Source organism: Microtus oregoni, unplaced genomic scaffold (assembly GCF_018167655.1).
Source record: "Microtus oregoni isolate MIOR12 unplaced genomic scaffold, Mior012 000198F_ref0000285, whole genome shotgun sequence".
NCBI classification, from domain to species: Eukaryota; Metazoa; Chordata; class Mammalia; order Rodentia; family Cricetidae; genus Microtus; species Microtus oregoni.
Window position 1 is genome coordinate 78125 of NW_024544857.1, and position 18453 is coordinate 96577.

The window sequence follows — 18453 nt, forward strand, 5'->3', positions numbered from 1 at the left end:
AAGCACCGGCCTTGCCTTCTTTTTGTCTGCCCGTGCGCTCTAACCGCAGCCAGTGCTCTGCCCTGTTGGTAAACTGCCCTTTAGGAAGGCTGGCACTAAGTCCCCTTAGGCTTTCCTTTGAATGGAGAAGACAGCGTAATTCTTCTATTATCAATCATAGTTCTACTTGGAAACGCGGAAATACGGGAAGACCACAGGAGGTTTCTGCATGCATGTGCTATTTTTCTTTAAATTCAGGTAGAGTTGCAACAACAACTTTATAAAGCAAAGAAGTGGGTACATAAGGATCCAAATGAAGGCATAAAAGCTTTACCCTAATAATCGGGTAAAGAAGAATGGTTTTACCTTTCTTTGTAGTTGATGTTTGCACATTATCAGAAATTAAGTCAGTGTATGGCGGTATTGGCTAAAGCAAGCAGTATTTTATCTAGCCACATTTGGAAATACCGATTTTATATATCGAGCCATGTATTCAAGTTCACTCTCATGCAAAGCAAATTCAGCACAGTGTAAACATAGATGGATACCTGCTCTCAAATAGTGGTGAAACTGAGTCAGGGTTCTATGGTGGTGAGGTGTGGTGAGATAATGGTCACTGGCTCGAATTTGAGCCTTTCCAGTGGATGTGTATGTGAGGGCGTGAGGAGGGCAATGAAATATCTATGATGAATCCCATCCAACTGTTTTGGAACGCGGGGATCCAGGACGCATGGCTAGCAAGTGTTAATGACCTTTATTTCTAATGGACCCCTCCAATGTGGTAGCAGTGAGAGGTAGCAGTGAAATACAGTAAGTGATCTAAGGATCTTGGGCAGTGATTGGCTCAGGTGGTAACTGGAGGTTACCTAGCCTAGGGCCGGTGATGTAACAATCCTTTTTTAGTAACAAACGGCCCAAAGGTATTCACCAGAGTGAAGGCGGGCAGACAGGAAGCCGAGCTCCTGAGGTGAGGTTAACTGAATTCTGTCCAGTGGCCGGGGTTAGGGGGAGAGGTGGGAAAGCCAGTAGCTTTTATGGAATTCTGTGCTAAGGTACTAGTATTGTTGGAGGGGATGAAACAAACCACATAGTTAAGGGGCAAAGAATTTGAAAAAGCATAGGACTGCGAGGAACAATTTAAAGCAGTCAGCTGATCTGAGGAGGGCCTTCCGGAAGAGGGGCCCGGGGTTGGAAAGGTTTAGGGCAGCGCTAAAGATCGTGTTTCAGGACGTGGGCTCCCGGCGTCCTCCACGTCTCCAAGCACCTTTTGGTCTTGGAAGACCTGATCTGGGGAGGGACCGGCCACAGCCAGGCTCCTGGGTACCAGGGTGAGAGCCACGAGCTAGGGCGGGAGGTTTGGGTGTGTTACCGGGACTTTAAGAAAGCTTTGGCGGCGGCGGCAGCCAATCAGCAGTGCGCGCGTGCCGCCGCGTGCCCCTCGCTCCCCTCACATCCCACGCGCGCCGCGTACGTGCGGCGGCAGACCCCGCCTCTTCTGGGCGGGGTTTACGAACTCGCGGGCAGCAGGCCACGGCCTCCTTCCCTGCCCTCGGTGCTTGTTTAGGTGCTGCTGCAGCCACAGCGCTGGTGGTGCCAAGACCGAGCCCCAGGTGGAGGTAAAGCCCCGCTGGCGCTGCATCCGCTTGCGGTTCGGCGTCGGCGGCCCCTGCGGCTGTCCGGGACGTCTCGGCGGATGTGCGCAGTGCCCGAGTGAGGATGAGGCTCTTCTACCAGCTGCTCAAGCAGCCGGTGCCCCAGCAGATCGAACGCTACTCCCGCTTCTCTCCGTCACCGCTCTCGATCAAACAGTTCCTGGACTTCGGTGAGTGCGACGCCGTAGGGCCACTCCCCAGGGCCCCAAGGGAGTGCGGGAGCGGCCATCCCCCCCCCCCCCCCCGCTTGCTGCAGGGGCTCTTTAGCCTCAAGGCAAAGACCGTGGGAACCGCCTGGGCGGGATGCTGGGGGATACAAGCCTGGGGCTCTCCTGGGGCTGAGGTTTCGGGTTTCAGGAGGTGGAGAGGCAGGGCCTGACACCCCCACGCTCAGCTACGTCCAGGGACCTTCATTCCAGTCGGAACTCCCAACCCTTACTTCAGATCTACTTGACTCAGACCGCTCTGTCCTTAAAACTTGAGAAAGATCTCTTAAACGTTTTTATTTTTAGAGTTTTTAATGGTTGGGTAAGACGTGTTTAGAAACACCTTGAGGTTGAGTAAATCCTGCAGTGGCATTTTGTTCCTTTTCTACTGTTAAGGTAGCCTGTAGTGAGTGGCCTGACCTGAACGTCTTCATTATGATACCGTAAACAGTCACAATCGTGGGCTGCAGATGCCTTAGATGTTGGGCAAGAGTTGACTTGTGGGCTCCTGGCTACAGAGCAGGGCTTCTAGGATTGCTCCAGCCTGAGTGTGAGCAAGTACCTTTCCTTGGTGTCCTTGCACTCTGTTGGCAGCTGAGTTAGTACTTGGTTTACATGGATTGGGGTGGGAAGGGAGAGGACCCCAATAAAGCCTGTGGCCTAATTTAGCTGGGAATAGATTCTATCATCTTCCATTAACTGATCAATCGTTCCCCCAGAGGATGTCATTCCAACTCCAGCAGGCGGAATGCGGTTGTGAAACACCTGAAAACAAAACAAAAATGGAATTCAGCATTGCCGAAGGAAAATCAAGATGACGGGCTCTCCAAGCCTAGAGCGGTTTAATTCTTTTGATTTAAAAATGACATGTGATGGTGTCAGTTGGGTATAAAAAGTGCAAAATTGATAGAACCTTCTGGGAAGACCAGATATGCAAAATGTGATGTTGTCTGTACTTGGGGGGGGGTATACAGGATGGAAAGAGGGTGTATAGGTTAAAGGTTTAAGCTGATGCCAAACTGTTTAGAAATCAAGCTGCCAAAGACAAATGATAAAAATCTAAGACAAGTGAGCAACTGGCCTTTTCATCTTGAGTTTCATTATCAAAAGCTTTTTCAGTAGTTGGACCCTATTATCTCTCCCTCCCTCCCTCCCTCCCTCCCTCCCTCCCTCCCTCCCTCCCTCCCTCCCTCCCTCCCTCTCTCGCTCGCCACTTGTAAAATTTATTTTAAACATTTTATTTATGTATGTTTTTGTGGTTGTTTGGGCACACGTGTCATGGTGCCTGGTGCCTCTATAGAGGTCAGAGGACACCTTGTGGGAGTTCTTTCCTTCTATCATGTGGGTCCCAGAGATCAAACTCTGGTGGCCAGGCTTGGCACCAAATGCCTTTACTCACTGCGCTTTCTTGCCCCACCCTACTTGCAGAGTTTTAGAGGTTTGAGGCGGATCCTGATCACACAGCTTATAATGAAAACCTTGCTATAGCTATAAGTAGGCATGTTTTTCTAACTTATTATGAACATAGAAAACTTTTGTTAAATAAAGTGAGACAAATTGATTCTGAGTAAAAAGAACAAAGGGAATCATGGTCACTCCCACATTCAGAGTTTGTGATCATTCTAGTAGTGTACTTGAAATTTTTGTTAATTTACATCTCTGGCAGCAAGTATCTCCGGTGTTAATAGGCATCTTGGCAAGGACGTTATTTGAGTAGGAAAGTTGCAGGAGGGAATAGATAGTGTGGTGGTGGATAATTTATGGGGCAAGTATCTAGAAACAAATGCTCGCTATTTTGAAAGTGTTGAGATCAGTGGTTTGGGGCAGGGCCTCATGTTCTGAATTTTTGGTGTTAGTAGTGTAGGGGTGGAATATAGGGGACTGGTATTTTTAGAAGCCCCCAGGGTCATTCTAAAGTATCATCAGGGTTAAAAAACCATTAACTAGATGTACTTCTGGCTCATCTGCTGTTCCTCTTACATCTATGTGGAGTATTTGTTTAAGCCTTTAAAATAAGAATTTCTTGAATTATATCTTTACTAGATTTGGTCTGCAAGAATAACAAGTATTCTAAGTGATCATTTCCAAGGGCAAGATTAAGAAAAAAAATCAATGTAATTATATGTTCTTTTTTGGCTCAAAGTGACAGTTCCATGGTTTTAACTTCAAAAGATGCCAAAGAAACTGGGCAGAAAAGGTCTTTTTTCTAGTTCTGTTGACTAGTTTTGCAATTTTTGCATAAGTTTCACTTAATTCGCATCTTGCTTTTTAAACTTAACACAAAAGAACTTTCTTTATATGTACCTGTAAGCTTCCTTTTCATTTCTATGACTTTTGAGAGTTCGTACGGGTGTAGTGTAGTTAGACAGCCCATAATTGATGTCTTGTGGGATGTTTCTAGTCTTTGCTAAGACAAGTACTACAGTGAATTATTGTGTACATTGTAATTTCACGCATGGCTAGTATAGATAGAATACAAATTCCTAAAGGTGACCTTACTGCATCAGGAAGGATGCCCATTTGTAGTTTTGATAATTCTGAACAAATTCCTTTCCATAGGAGTTGTCTGTTTATCCTGGAAGTTTCCAGGACAGAGTACCTGTTTTCCTGTACTTTTGATAGGTGAAAAGTCATGTTTACACAGAAATGGTTTTTCTTCAAGTAATATTGACTTTTCATTGTGGACGATTGTAACATATGGAAGGGCTAGTAGACTGTGCTATCTGAATATGTCTGCATGTGCAGGCTGTTAGGGTTTCTTATCAAAGTTAGGTTTATTTCAGAAAGACAATTTTTACTTTTTACCCAGTACTCTAATTTTTTTCTTTTGAGTTAACTTTTCTCTAGAGATTTGGTATATTCCTGTGAAACCTTCTATGGGAATCTGTGGCATTGGTCTGTATAGGTTTTCTGTGTCATATGGAATCTCTTTGGATAGATTTTTCTAGAAAATAATTTGGCCAGTTTGGATAGATGAGATAAGCACAACTCCCTTCATTCCCTTTCCATTTAAAAGCCCATTTTTAATTTTGTGCTTTTAAAAAATTTCAGTTTGTATTTTGACAAGTTTACAAGTGTATATAATATTCTTATTACTTTCTCCCATCACTGTCAACCCCCATCCCACAGTCCCTTTCCTAGGTTCATGACTTTTGGGTTGGTTTTATGATCCATTTAATTGAACCAGAGCTGTCTGTGTGACCGTTGGGTTGGAACTTGGTAGGGCCGTGTTTATTTATTGAGGTAGGTTCTGACAGTCCCTGTATAGACCAGTCCTCAAATTCAGATTTGCCTACCTTTGCCTCCTGAGTGCTATGATTAAAGATATGTGCCACCATGCCTAGCTATATTTAGGAGCAGTCTTACTTTCTAGTCCAGGCTAATCCTGAACTCAGAGTCCCTCTTGATGGTCTTCTGAGTGCTGGGATTACAGTTGCGCACCACTATATGCAGCTTGATAGTAGTTTCTTGATGGTTTCCCTTTCTTTCTTGGTTTACATCTTTATTCACCATCCTTCTCCCAACCTCTAGTTTAGGTAGAATTTCATTTTACTAGAACTCACCTTGTAGAACAAACTGGCCTTGAACTCTTAGTGATTCCTCTGTTGGTTTCAACGTTTTGAGTGCTGGAGTTACAGGCAGGAGGCACCAGACCTGACTTTCACCCTCTTCTTTTTTTTTTTTTTTTTTTTTTTTTTTTTTTTATTTTCGAGACAGGGTTTCTCCATAGCTTTTGGTTCCTGTCCTGGAACTAGCTCTTGTAGACCAGGCTGGCCTCGAACTCACAGAGATCCACCTGCCTCTGCCTCACGAGTGCTGGGATTAAAGGCATGCCACCACCGCCCGGCCCCACCCTCTTCTTGATTCAGTTAGCAGGTAGTTTATTTGGTCAAGTTTATTTCTTAGTTTTATGGCTTTGATCTTTCAGTTCATGTGACATTCTTAGATCAATTTTGTTCTTTTTTTCTTTTTAAAAACAAGCAGAATACAATTTTCTTTTTTGTCATTGCCTTTTATTTAAGGTCTTTTCAATTGTTTTAAATTTTATCTTAATTTTATATATATGTATATAGGTGCTTGGCCTGCATACATGCTTGTTCACCCCTTGCTTACCTGGTGCATGTAGAGACCAGAAGAGGAAGCCAGATCACCTGGACAGACCGTTACAGACTGTTGTGAGTCGCCGTGTAGGTACTGGGAATTGACCCCAGGTTCTCTGGAAGAGCAGTCGGTGCTCTTAACTCTGAGCTATCTTTATTTCAGTTCCTGAGGCTTAAGAGTGGTTGATCAGTGCTTTAGCTGGTGATAAGTGTATTTGACTCTTACCCCAGTCTTTTCTGTATCCTGGAAGATGTTTATTCTTTTATGAGTCAAGGTTAGCTTGAAAGAGTTGAAACTTCCATTGTAGGTTTATTATATATATTATCTTCAGTTATATTGAATGATTGCAGAATGTTCTCTAGGTTCTTTGACTTATTGATGTTTGTTGTTGTATGTGTCATTTTGTGTGAGAATTCCTTGAACAGCAGAAAGAAGGCTATTCTCTCTTCTCAGGTTACATAATTATATATACCATATTATTATTTAGGCTTTTTATACCTTGTTAAATTTTCACTTGATTTATTGTTGACCAAGTGAGAAAAGTTAGTCTTATTTTTTGTTTTGTTTTTGTTTAGTTGTTGTTGTTGTTGTTTTTCGAAACAGGGTTTCTCTGTAGCTTTGGAGCCTGTCCTGGCACTAGCTCTGTAGACCAGGCTGGCCTCGAACTCACAGAGATCCGCCTGCCTCTGCCTCCCAAGTGCTGGGATTAAAGGCATGCACCACCACCGCCTAGCGAAAAGTTGGTCTTCTAGTTTGATTCTATTTTTCCATATATCTCTTAGTTTCTGTCATATGGTTGTTAATATGATCCTTGATGCTTGTTAACTGTCATGTCCTCGTGGTGAGTTGTAGCTTTTAGTTTCATGCTTTTTGGTCTGGATTCAGCCTTATTTGATGTTGAGATCTTCTTGTTGTCATTATTATTTTCAGTTTTTTTGAATTACTTTGCTTTAAATATTTTTCTAAATGTAAAGTTGGCTTTACTTTGTAACAATTGTTTTTATTTATATAGCAGTTTTAGCCTGAATGTATATATTGGTAGAAATCAGTGTATTGGTCATACATAATGGTCAGCATCTGCAAATTTTCCCTTTTGTTTTTAATGCCTTAATTTTTCCCTGTCACATAATTTATTTCTTTATTTTACCTTATTTTTATTAAAATTTAAGTTTGAATTTTTATTTCATTTGTTATAATTATTTTATTTCCATAACTTTTAAAGATTATTTTATGTAAGTATTTTGCTTGCATGCACTCTGCTTGATGCCCTCAGAGGTCAGATGAGGGTGTCAGATCCTTTGAAACTGGAGTTAAGGATGGTTGTAAGTCTCTTTGTGAGTGCTGGAAATAGAACTCAGGTCCTTTGCAAGAGCAACAAGTATTCTTAACTGCTAAGTCATCCAGCCCCCACTTCATTTCTTTAGACTAAATCTCCCTTTGTTCAGTTATGATCACTGCTTCTAGCCACATGGCCTTCTTGAGCAGTTGACATGTGGCTAGAGTGGCTGAGAAACTTAATTTAGTCGAAATTTAAAACAAACTTGATTGAATTCACTTTAAAATTCCGATGTGTGTGGGTGTTCAGATGCACGTGTGTATATGGTGTGGAGGCCCAAGGACCATCTTGGCTCTCCTTCCTTGGGAATTACCTACTTTGTTTTTGAGACCTGCAGCTCACCAGGTTCACAGTAAGTTCAGCCAGTGATCTTACTGTCTCTGACCCTGCAGCAAGAGAATTGTAAGTCTAAGCCACCATGCTTGACTTTGTTGTTATTGTTGTTTTGTTTTTCAAGACAGGGCTTTTCTGTGTAACCCTGGGTGTCCTTGAGCTTTCTCTGTAGACCAGGCTGGCCTCAAACTCACAGGGCCTGCTTCTACCTCCCAAGTGCTGGGATTAAAGGCATGCGCCACCAACCGCCCAGTTGCCTGACATTTTTAGGTGTCTTCCTGGGGACGGAACTCAGGTTCTCATATTTGTGAGGCAAGTTTTTTACTGACTGACTTATCTCTTCAGCCCTCAGTTAATTTCATGTTTAGAATAATTTGGAAAGAAGAATTTACCTTAACAAGTATAAACTCTATGGAATCTAATTATAGGCCAGTTCTTTGTGAAATATAGCCTCTAAATTGTGATGTACTGTACATGTATGATACATAACAGAGAGCAGGTAATTAATATAAAACCACTAAGATATTTCTTAACTTTATTGATGCGCTGAGGATTAAATCTATATTCTACATCTTCCATATTGATTATGTATTAAAATATTTTACATGTGTCAGGATAAACAAAATATTAAAAATACAATATATTTTATGTTAATATAGCTGCTAAGAAATTTCAAATTGTATGTGTAGTTCATATTCTGTTGGACAGTGTGTGGTTTCAAATAGTATGTTAATTTCTTAGTGGGAACACTATAATACCACATTTTATATACAAAATAAACTTTTCGTTTTACTTTTTAATATAGATTTCTTGCAGGAGGGGGAGTCCTGAGACAGGGTTTCTCTGTGTCACAGGTCTGGCTGTCCTGGAACTTACTTTATAGACCAGGCTGGGCTTGAATGCACAAAGATTCCCCTGCCTCTGCCTCCCAAATGCTGGGATTAAAGGCGTGCGCCACCACACCTGGCTTAATATAGCTCTTACGTGTTTTGTTCTGTTTTCCTTTTTCTTTTTGTAAAGTCTCTGTATTTTGAACTAATGAATTGTTTGAATGGCCCTTAATATTATGGTGGTTCTTATACCATTTGTACAACCCTTTATTTCTGTCCCTTAAGATTGTTTGAGTCAATAATTCTCTTTATGATTTTGCCTTATGATTTTTTTTTTTTGTCTTCTGATTAAGAAAAGGCCAACTTGGACTATTATGCAGTAATTAGAGAAACATTCTTGTGACTGTGGAGTGAGTCGGTAGGAAACAGTTTACACCTTCATTGGTTTTCATTTTTAGCCTCACTGTTTCTGGTCCTCTCGTTAGCAACTTTTGTCTCCTCCCTGCACACTTCCTTCCCATTTGTTTATTTTTCAGTTACGTTTACACAGTCTCACTTGTAATGAAGATATTCCTGTTCTTTGCTCTCGATTTTGTCTTAACTCCTCCCTTTCCAGTGTGTGGATGCCTGCCCCTTTGTAGCTTCTCGGCTTCCTCAGCTCAGGTTTCTCTGCACAGCAAGCTCTGGAACTCCATAAATGACATGGGGTCATTACATCACTTGCCTATAGCCTCTCCACATAACAATACAGCGTCTCCTAAGTTAAACCACCAGAAAGCAAACTATTGGACAAACCTCCTCTAGCTTTTCACAGACCTACATGCTTTGCTATCTACCCTAAACACCAGCTCTGTGAATCCTATAGGCTAGAGCCAGTTCCATTGTTCTTGCTATTCTTGAGGTTTAAGAGCCCAGCTGCCTTTGGCTTTGCTTTTGAAAGTATTTTAAGACTCTGTTACCCACAGAGATGTTGACTTCGATGCCAAATGCCTGCTCTCTGTAAAGTCTCAGGTTTTTAAGTCATCTTGCTCTTCAAAGCTTGGTTACCAGTGCACAGAACAACAATTTCATTCCTGGAAAATTGAAAGGGTGTATTCAAAGATTGTGCTAGGAAAGGGGGAAGCCATCTCATCCTTCTTTCTCAATGTGTTTATTTTGCTTCTTTACATGTGCCCTACAGATCTTTCCTGTAAGTGTAAAAGGTCTGATGCTGTGAGGGACTGCCAAGAATTAGACCAACCTGTTTAGAGACAGAAACCAACTATTTAGAATTAAAAGAGAAGGGAGCAACTTAGGGTCTGGATATTGTACTTAGCTTGTTGTACCTTGGTCATTGTTTAAAAAACTGGCCTTAGCCAAGCAGTAGTGGTGCACACCTTTAATCCCAGCACTCAGGAGGCAGAGGCCAGTGGATCTCTGTGAGATCGAGGCCAGCCTGGTCTATAATCGAGTTCCAGAACAGCCACCAAAGCTACACAGAAAAACCCTGTCTCCAAAAACAAACAAACAAACAAACATCCAACAACAACAAAAAAAAGTTAATCTTTAGGCCTTTATGATCTGATAGGGCTGGATTTCCATGGAACCTCATTTATTAGACTGTGGGACATCTTTTTTTTTAATTTTTTATTGAGAAAAAGAAAAAAAAAGTTTCCGCCTCCCCCCAGCCTCCCATTTCCCTCCCCCTCCTCCCACCCTTCTCCCCCTCCCCCCACTCCTCTCCCCCCTCCCTCTCCAGTCCAAAGAGCAGTCAGGGTTTCCTGCCCTGTGGAAAGTCCAAGGATCTCGCCCCTCCGTCCATGTCTAGGAAGGTGAACATCCAAACTGGCTAGGCTCCCACCAAGCCAGAACATTAAGTAGGAACAAAACCCAGGGCCATTGTCCTTGGCTTCTCAGCAGCCCTCATTGTTCGCCATGTTCAGAGAGTCCGGTTTTATCCCATGCTTTTTCAGTGACTGTGGGACATCTTAAAGCATCTAAATTTGAAGTTCTGACTTTGTTCCTTTTACAGCACTTGAGTATCTTTCATGTACTTGATTAGCCTTTTATTATTATCACAGAAGGTAGGAAATTTCATATGTCTCCTGCCATGTTGATCTTCCTCTTCCCACTGCCCTGCTGCTAGCCCACCCCCTCTCCCTGTCTGCTTTCATGTCACATGTGTTGTTGCCCATATTTTCTCTCCTTCTAGTTTCGTGACTTACACACACCCCTAGCATCTGCATACAGAGAAAACATTACTTTTTGTTTAATATAATTTCTAGTTCTGTCTCATTTCCTACAAATATCATGATCTCATTTTTCTTTATGGCTGATTAAAATTCATTTGAGTATGTGTACATTTATCCATTCATTTATTGATAGCTGTTTTCATTCTTTTTGCCGTTGTTAGCAATGCAGCAGTATATGTGTGTGTGCAGGGATCTCTGTGGACTTGAGGTTCTTTGACTACCCAGGAGTGGACTAGCTAGGTTGTGTGTTTATTCACTTTTTGAGGCACGTTCGTACTGATTATCATACTGGTTGCTCTCCTTTAAACTCCCACTAGCAGTGAGTTAGGGTTCTTTGAAGAGGACATAGCTTCACTTACTGACCTTGTTGATGTCTGGGTGGTTTCCTTCTATTAAACTTTTAGGAAATTGATCAGACTGTTGGCAAGATTTAGGAAAACTTACCTTTGTTGCTGGATGCAAGTACAAAATATAACCACTTTCCATTTTTTTTATATTGCATTAAATTATTTTGCTTTGGTGATAATTCTGTCTCAAGAGTTGGGTAAATTTTTTTTGGAATATATTTGTCTAGGAATGTCTCTGATCAGAACCTGTTTTTTCTCATTGTTTTTTATTAGTAGATGTTTAAGAGTATCTTTAAATTCACAGCAAAATTCTGGAAATGCAGAAAGTCAAGAGTTCTTTTGTACCTCCCAAACACACAGCCTCTGCTGCTTTCAAAGTTCTGTACCAGTGTGGGACCTGAAGGAGCTGCCAATAGCAGCTAATAAAACAATAAATAACAACTAATAAACAATCATCATCACCAAAAGCCAGTTGTTTACACTAGAAATTGTTCTTTGTGTTTATTCTGAGTTTTGACACCTCCCGTTTTTCTAAATAAAGCTTTACTGGAGCATAGATATGCTCATTCGTTAAATTCTGTAACTTTGATTTCCTCCACAACAGCAGAGTTGAGTTGTTGCCAGAGAATGTGTATTATGGTTTACAAAGCTGAAAGTGCATATTGTCTGGTCCTTTAAAACAAGTTTGACAGCCCCTGGTCTAAGGCAATTCAGTTCTTTCTTTAAAGAGTAAGCAGTGTTGCTCTTAAGGTGCATTTAAGTGATAAAGCTGTTTGTCCTGAATCCCGCTAACACTCAGCCTTCCTTATCTGGAATGTGTTTTTGGGTGGCCCAGACTTTTCCAGATAATCTAGTAGTTTACTTATGGAGTGTCTTGTTTCTGAATAGGATTTCCATATGAATGGCTTTGAAAGATTTTATAGGTTTAATTTACAAAACTGTCAGTAAAATTTAAGTATACTTGTTTCCCTACAGGGTTGCCAAAATGAGTTTTTTTTTTTAATTTTAATTGTAATGCCTAACATAGGAACTACAAGGTTTTTCTTTCTTTCTTTTTTTTTGCCTGATTGCTGTATTACCTGCATTTTTGTTCTGCCTAAAGTATGTGGTAACTTTAATCTGGGTTTTCAATTATTTGCATGAATTCCTTGTTTTTGTGTTGGTAGTCAGTGAAGAATGTGTTGACTAGCACAGCAGCAAATTATGCAAAGAGACTATGGGTGGCTCACCTGGTATTCACAAGTTTTCCGTCTTTGACATGTAAATTGGCATTGAAATTAGCATTGAAATATCCTTTTTATATTATATGCTTTTAGGGCTAATTTCTCTTGGTATTTCTTTTCCTGGCAGAACTAAGTTTGGTCATGGCTCATTTTAGGTTAGGTATCCTGCTTATCTCTTGTTTTTCCAAGACAGGTTTTCTCTGTGTAACAGCCCTGGCTGTCCTGGAACTCACTCTATAGACCAGGCTGGCTTCAAACTCATAGAAATTTTCCTGCCCCTGCCTTCTGAGTGCTGGAATTAAAGGTGGGTGTGCCACCACGCCAGGCTTTAATATGTCTTATTGAAAACCCTGGTCCTGATCATTGGTTCATCTTCTAAGGTTGTACCTTGTGCCGTAATGAATGACATAAAATTGTATTAGACATAAAATTACGTTATGTAGGTGGATATTGATATATGCTCTCTCTAATTGAACACTTTGGATTCTAATCTAGTGGTTCTCTATTTCTGGCAGCAATGATTTTATTTTCATTCTTAGGCTTGATCTGGGATTCTGTCCTAACATTTGCTTTACACCTGTAATGTTTTGTTTGTTATTCCTGCTCAGAGGTCAGTATACAATAGTCTCACTGTTGGGAATAAATGACCAACTCTTCTACATTTTCCCACACCATCAAGTTTGATACTGTCTCGTGTGGTGCTAGTCAGAAAACAGTAAGGCCTTTTGAAATTTGTGGCACACTCCAATGTTATATTTTGGTAGATCTGAGCATGTGCGAGCTTCTGTGTGAGTGTAGGAATTACAGGGGTGTGCCACCATACCCCCGGCTTCTATCTAGTAACAGAATGTTTCCTTAAGTTTGGTAGCAGTTATTTCTTGATAACCCGACTGATTTTATACTGACTGTGTTACTTTTTTCCTGATTCTGCCACTTCAATAGAAAGTGAAGTGGTCATTGTTGTGTTTCCGTCCCTGTACTTGTCACACAGTGCTCTGAAGGAGTAACCCCTTCCGGAGAATGCTGCTTGCCACACGCTGAATCCCTTCTCTAGAAATTGTACTTCCCTGACGCTACCCATCTTTGGCTAGTGCTGTTTACACATTGTAGCTAGCTGTCTCTGGCTGATGTACTCAATTGTCTTTCTGTTTTAAGTCTGAGCTTGGCTTCACTGAAACTATTCCAGGAGGAAATTAGACTTTATATGGCCGCTGGAAAAGATTGACTAGATGCCACTGCCACTAGAATTTATAGAGAATGGGTACCCAAACTTGGTGTAAAATGTGGTACCTTTTGATTCTCAGCACAGCTGTACCCATTTTACAAATCAGGAAACTGCAGTTCTGAGCAGGCGAGACTATCATGTGCAGTGGGGCAGAGCTGGCTTCTGTTCCTAGTCCTCCTCCCATTTCTTTCTAGCTTAGAATGGTGCTGCTGGACTGGGCATGTGTGAAAGTGGAGGCAAACCTCAACAAATGCATCGTCATCACTTGTCACAGATTAAGAACATCAGCCGGACTCATTGTCAAGTACGGCTAGTTTTCTTAACGGATTTGTTGAGCTTGTATCCTCTATATTCGGAATCATCTGAAAGAGAAGGAGAAAAGAGAGGCATGCAGACTGAAGGTTTCTGTGATTAGTTTCCTACGAGGCTGGACAAAAAGCTCAAACATGAACATAAAGACTAAAGTGTATAGGGTAGTTAGGATAAGTTTTAATGCTTAATGGCCACCATTTGATCCTGAGGAATTCTTTGATTTGCTTTTCCTCGTTTAGTTGTATGTGATTAGATGCTACTCTATGGTTCATGGTTATCAGTCACAGCTGCTCAGAAGAACCAACTTGGGAGTGCCTGTAAACTACAAGCCTAAGCCACCTAACGCAGTCTCTGAGAATAGTGTCTAGGTGCTCATACATGGGTGATTACATTGTGCTTCAGGAGGTAAAAAAACCACAGTGTCACATCCAGTAAGTTTTTGCTCAAGCCCAGGATTTTAAAAATTAACTCTAGGGACAGAACCCATGGAATGCTGAAGATTACCACTTAAGTCACTGTAGAGTATTGTCAGCATAGTTGATTATTCGTGGTTTGGAATAAAACAGGAATTGGAAAGCATTAGAAAATTGCTAGGGATAGTCACGTCCTTTGAGATGTTCATATATAAATGAGAAGTTATCTAGGAATGTGTGAGGTAGTCATCAAATTGCCTTTTATTTAAAGTCATCAGGAATGTTCTGGATGGAGAGACACAGAAGAGCACATACGGGAGCAGATGCTTTCAGCACTCACACCTTCCTTCTTTGACTGTTTACTTTCTTTCCGGGTTTGTCTCAGAATTTCCATTACTAGGCAAGCTGAGCGTGTGCTATAATTGGAAACTGTAAGGAAACAAACTTAAATCTTCCCCTTTTAGAGTCAGTGGAAACTTGAGCTGAACTACCATTTATAGCAGCGCTTCTCAACCTAACGACGGCTGTAACCCTCCAATACAGCTCCTCATGCTCTGGTGACCCCAACCATACAATTATTTTCAATGCTACTTCATAACTGTAATTTTACTACTGTTAATGAATCGTAATGTAAATATCTGTGTTTTCTGATGGTCTTAGATGACCCCAGTGAAAGGGTTGAGTGACTCCAAAGGAGTTGTGACCCACAGGTTGAGAAACACTGACCTATTATAGCCTCTCCTGTGTTATACATGAGACAGTAGAAGCTCTGGGTAATGAAGGGATTGTCCCCATCTTCAACCAGTGATTGACATAGCATCTTGGCCACCTCTTTCAAAGAAAACCAGAATTTTTTTTTTCTGGGAGGCTAAGTGAAATTATATTTCTGTACATGTCAGACACCATAATGGATAGGTTTAGCTGTGATTTCACCATCATATGAAGTAGATACTCTCATTCCTGTATGAAGCCTAGATGGTTTATATCTCTTACCTAGGCAAACTTAGGGGCAAATCCATGGATAAAATGGCGCTAGATTGAACTTTTTTATGCCGGGCAGTAGTGGTGCACACGCAGAGGCAAGCGGATCTACAGAGTGAGTTCCAGGACAACCAAGGCTAGAGAGAAACCTTGACTTGAAAAAAACCTGACAAAACAACAACAAACCTGGTTCAGTTGAACATAAATGTGCCCTTTCTCCCAGGGTAATTATAGCAAACATTGTCTATAGATATTTAGTTTTCTCTGAATTTATTCTCATAAATAATCAGAAAATGGAATAATTTTAAAAGTTTTTTGTTTTATCATTTCAGGACTGTCAGTTTAGTACCTACTCCATTTTCTTATATTGAAATAGTTATTCTGATCCCAAAGACTATTACTTGCTAATTTGTTGGGTTTTCTATGGAAATAGGAACAGTATGTAGATTTACACCCAGGCCTTAATTTTTGGTATCTGTCAGCAGTGTAGACTTGGGAGAACTGCTTAATCCTATCACATTTAATGCCCTTTTCTACAAAATAGAAATGATAGCATATAATCATTAGATTGCTTTATTGACGATCTCGATTGTGCCACACTAGGCATGACATATGGTAGGTACTCGGCAGGCATTGCTTATGGCTCTATCATAAATTGGCGGCACAGCATTGTCTACATGAAGCTAGTTTCTAGCTAAGAATAAGAGGTACATAGGAAGCTCTTGACCTTGAATGTTATTTTGTTTCAAGTTTGTGAACTGACAGTCTCTGCTATACCAACTGATCATTTCCCAAGGAATAGGTAGCACGTTCACGTTATTTGTGCTATCGATTATGACTTTGAACTTCCTTTATTCACTATGGTCATTCACTAAATATTTTTCCTCAGTGAAATTCAGAAATGGGTATCATGTAGCCTTTACCTAACTATTCCTGCTTCCATGACAACAATACTCACCAATTTGCTGTTAGGACTATAGATCTATAATCTTCCAGAATTAGATTTATGTGTGTGTGTAGTGACATTGGCTACCTAATGATTGTTACATGACTCTAGCACAGTGGTTCTCAACCTGTGGGTCACTATGCCTTAGGGGAGGGTTTGAATGACCCTTTCACAGGGGTCACCTACGACCATCAAAAAGCAGATATTTACATGATGATTTATAGCAGTAACAAAATTACAGGTATGAAGTAGCAACAAAAATAATTTTATGGTTGGGGTTATCACCACATGAGGAACTGTATTAAAGGTCACAGTGTTAGGGAGGTTGAGAACCACTAGAGTCTAAGTGATCCCAGCTCTGGTAAGTTCTGTATACATCTGTATTTCTTCCTACTCTGATCTGATGCACCATGTTGCCTTATTTCTACTGTGTTATTCGGAAGTGGGGTTACTAGGTCATGTGATAGTTCTGTGTTTGTGCATGTGTGTCCATGGATGTGGAGGCCAGAAAGCCAGAAGACACCTTTTGATGCCCCTGCCTCCCTATTGCTTAGATTGAAAGTATGTGTTACTATGTTTGATTTAAAGTCTTATAAATACAGCTAGAGAAAAATCAAAGAGCTACTCTAAATTATGTCCTGTTAAAATTTATTCAATTTAACATGATTAATGGAAAATATACATCCCAAACGCCAACATTACTTGCCAGTGTTATTAAAAAGCAACATGTACATGAGCAGGACCATTTTGTTGGATTTCATTCCTCGCTAGTGCTTTTTCCTTTCATTGTTCTCCTTTTCCACCTACTCCCTCCCACTGCTAGTTTCCAATCAGCCACACCAAGTGTTATGGCTGAAAGTTGGGGATGAAGATAACCATCAATAATCCACACAGGAAACTATTAGAGGGTTGTATTCACAACGAGACAGATCATGGAAGATGTCCTTAACTGTCTTTCATTATAAAACATTACTAGGCCACTTCATTAACAGACACAATAATTATTTTTCTTTTCTTTCCTTCCTTTCTTTTTCTTTTTTTCTTTTTGGTTTTCCAAGACAGGGTTCTCTGTAGCTTTGGAGCATGTGCTGGAACTAGCTCTTGTAGACCAGGCTGGCCTCAAACTCACAGAGATCCGCCTGCCTCTGCCTCCCAAGTGCTGGGATTAAAGGTGTGCGCCACCGCTGCCGGGCAATGGTTATTTTTCTGTCTCCTATAAATCAATTGAAAAGAGGGTTCAAGGTAACAGCTACTATGGAAAAATCTAGTGTGTGAACTCTTGCTCTCAGGTGACTAGACAAATACTTCTGGTTGCCTCTTGATTTCTCCACGAGGAGGAATCCCCAAATTAAATTGAAAGTCATTGTAATTTCTCTGCCTAGTCTTCACATGTCTTGGTAAATATAAAGCTGTGTAGAACCAGGCAAACTGTAGGGCTCTGGACATGAATAGTTATCTCCAACTTTCAGTGAAAGAACAGAGTATAAAAAGCAAAGGGACAGGGAAAAACTGAGCGGGAGAGTGCATGCGGAAGCCTAGATTTAAATCCCCAGCACTGAAAGCAGACAGAAACAAGAGAGTCAGGATCCTGAAGCCAGGGAGGAAAACAAGCCCTGTGAATGTGAGCTAGTGCCTCACTTGTATTTGAGGAGTCAGAATTTTCCTCCTCACTGTTTCCTCTTTGTTGTCTTCTAAATAGATGTTAGGAAAAAGTTTAACTGGTAATATCAAACAAGAGGAAGCATATAGATAAAAGTAGAATAAAATAGAAAATAAGAATTAAGGAATGTAGAGAAGTCAAGTAAGTGGGAGAGGGAGGGATGAGTCAAATAATTGGAAAGAATAGCTGGAAAAGATATGTAAAAACAACACTTTTGAGAAGACTTATTGAAAACTAAGGGTTGGGGGCTGGAGAGATGGCTCAGTGGTTAAGAGCATCGCCTGCTCTTCCAAAGGTCCTGAGTTCAATTCCCAGCTACCACATGGTGGCTCACAACCATCTGTAAAGAGGTCTGGCGCCCTCTTCTGGCCTTCAGGCATACAGACAGAATATTGTATACATAATAAATAAATAAATAAATAAATAAATAAATAAATAAATAAATAAATAAATAGATAGATATTTAAAAAACAATTTAAAAACTAAGGGTTTTGATACATTCATTATAAAAATGGTTGCTAGAACCCTTGATTTAAGCTAAGTATTCAACATCTAGGATAAGATACCTTTAACGTATATGAGGAAAGCCACAGAAAAGTTGTAAAAATCAGACATTTATTTTTAGGTTCACTAATTAGTGAACTAACGAAAAAGACTTATGCTCCTATTTAAGCTGAT

General features: G+C 40.7%; 1 protein-coding gene across 2 annotated transcripts in view; it reads left to right on the forward strand.

Moving 5' to 3' along the window:
* The first annotated feature begins 930 nt into the window (after positions 1-930).
* Positions 931-18453, forward strand: part of Pdk3 (pyruvate dehydrogenase kinase 3) — a 63783-nt gene continuing 46260 nt past the window's right edge. Inside the window, exons 1-2 of one of the 2 annotated variants that reach the window (XM_041647620.1) lie at positions 931-946; positions 1544-1801. In XM_041647620.1, coding sequence (XP_041503554.1) covers positions 1696-1801 — 106 coding nt within the window. In that variant the 5' untranslated portion in view covers positions 931-946; positions 1544-1695. Of the gene's footprint in view, positions 947-1483; positions 1802-18453 lie in introns of those variants that run through there. The other variant, XM_041647619.1, reaches the window with a different exon arrangement.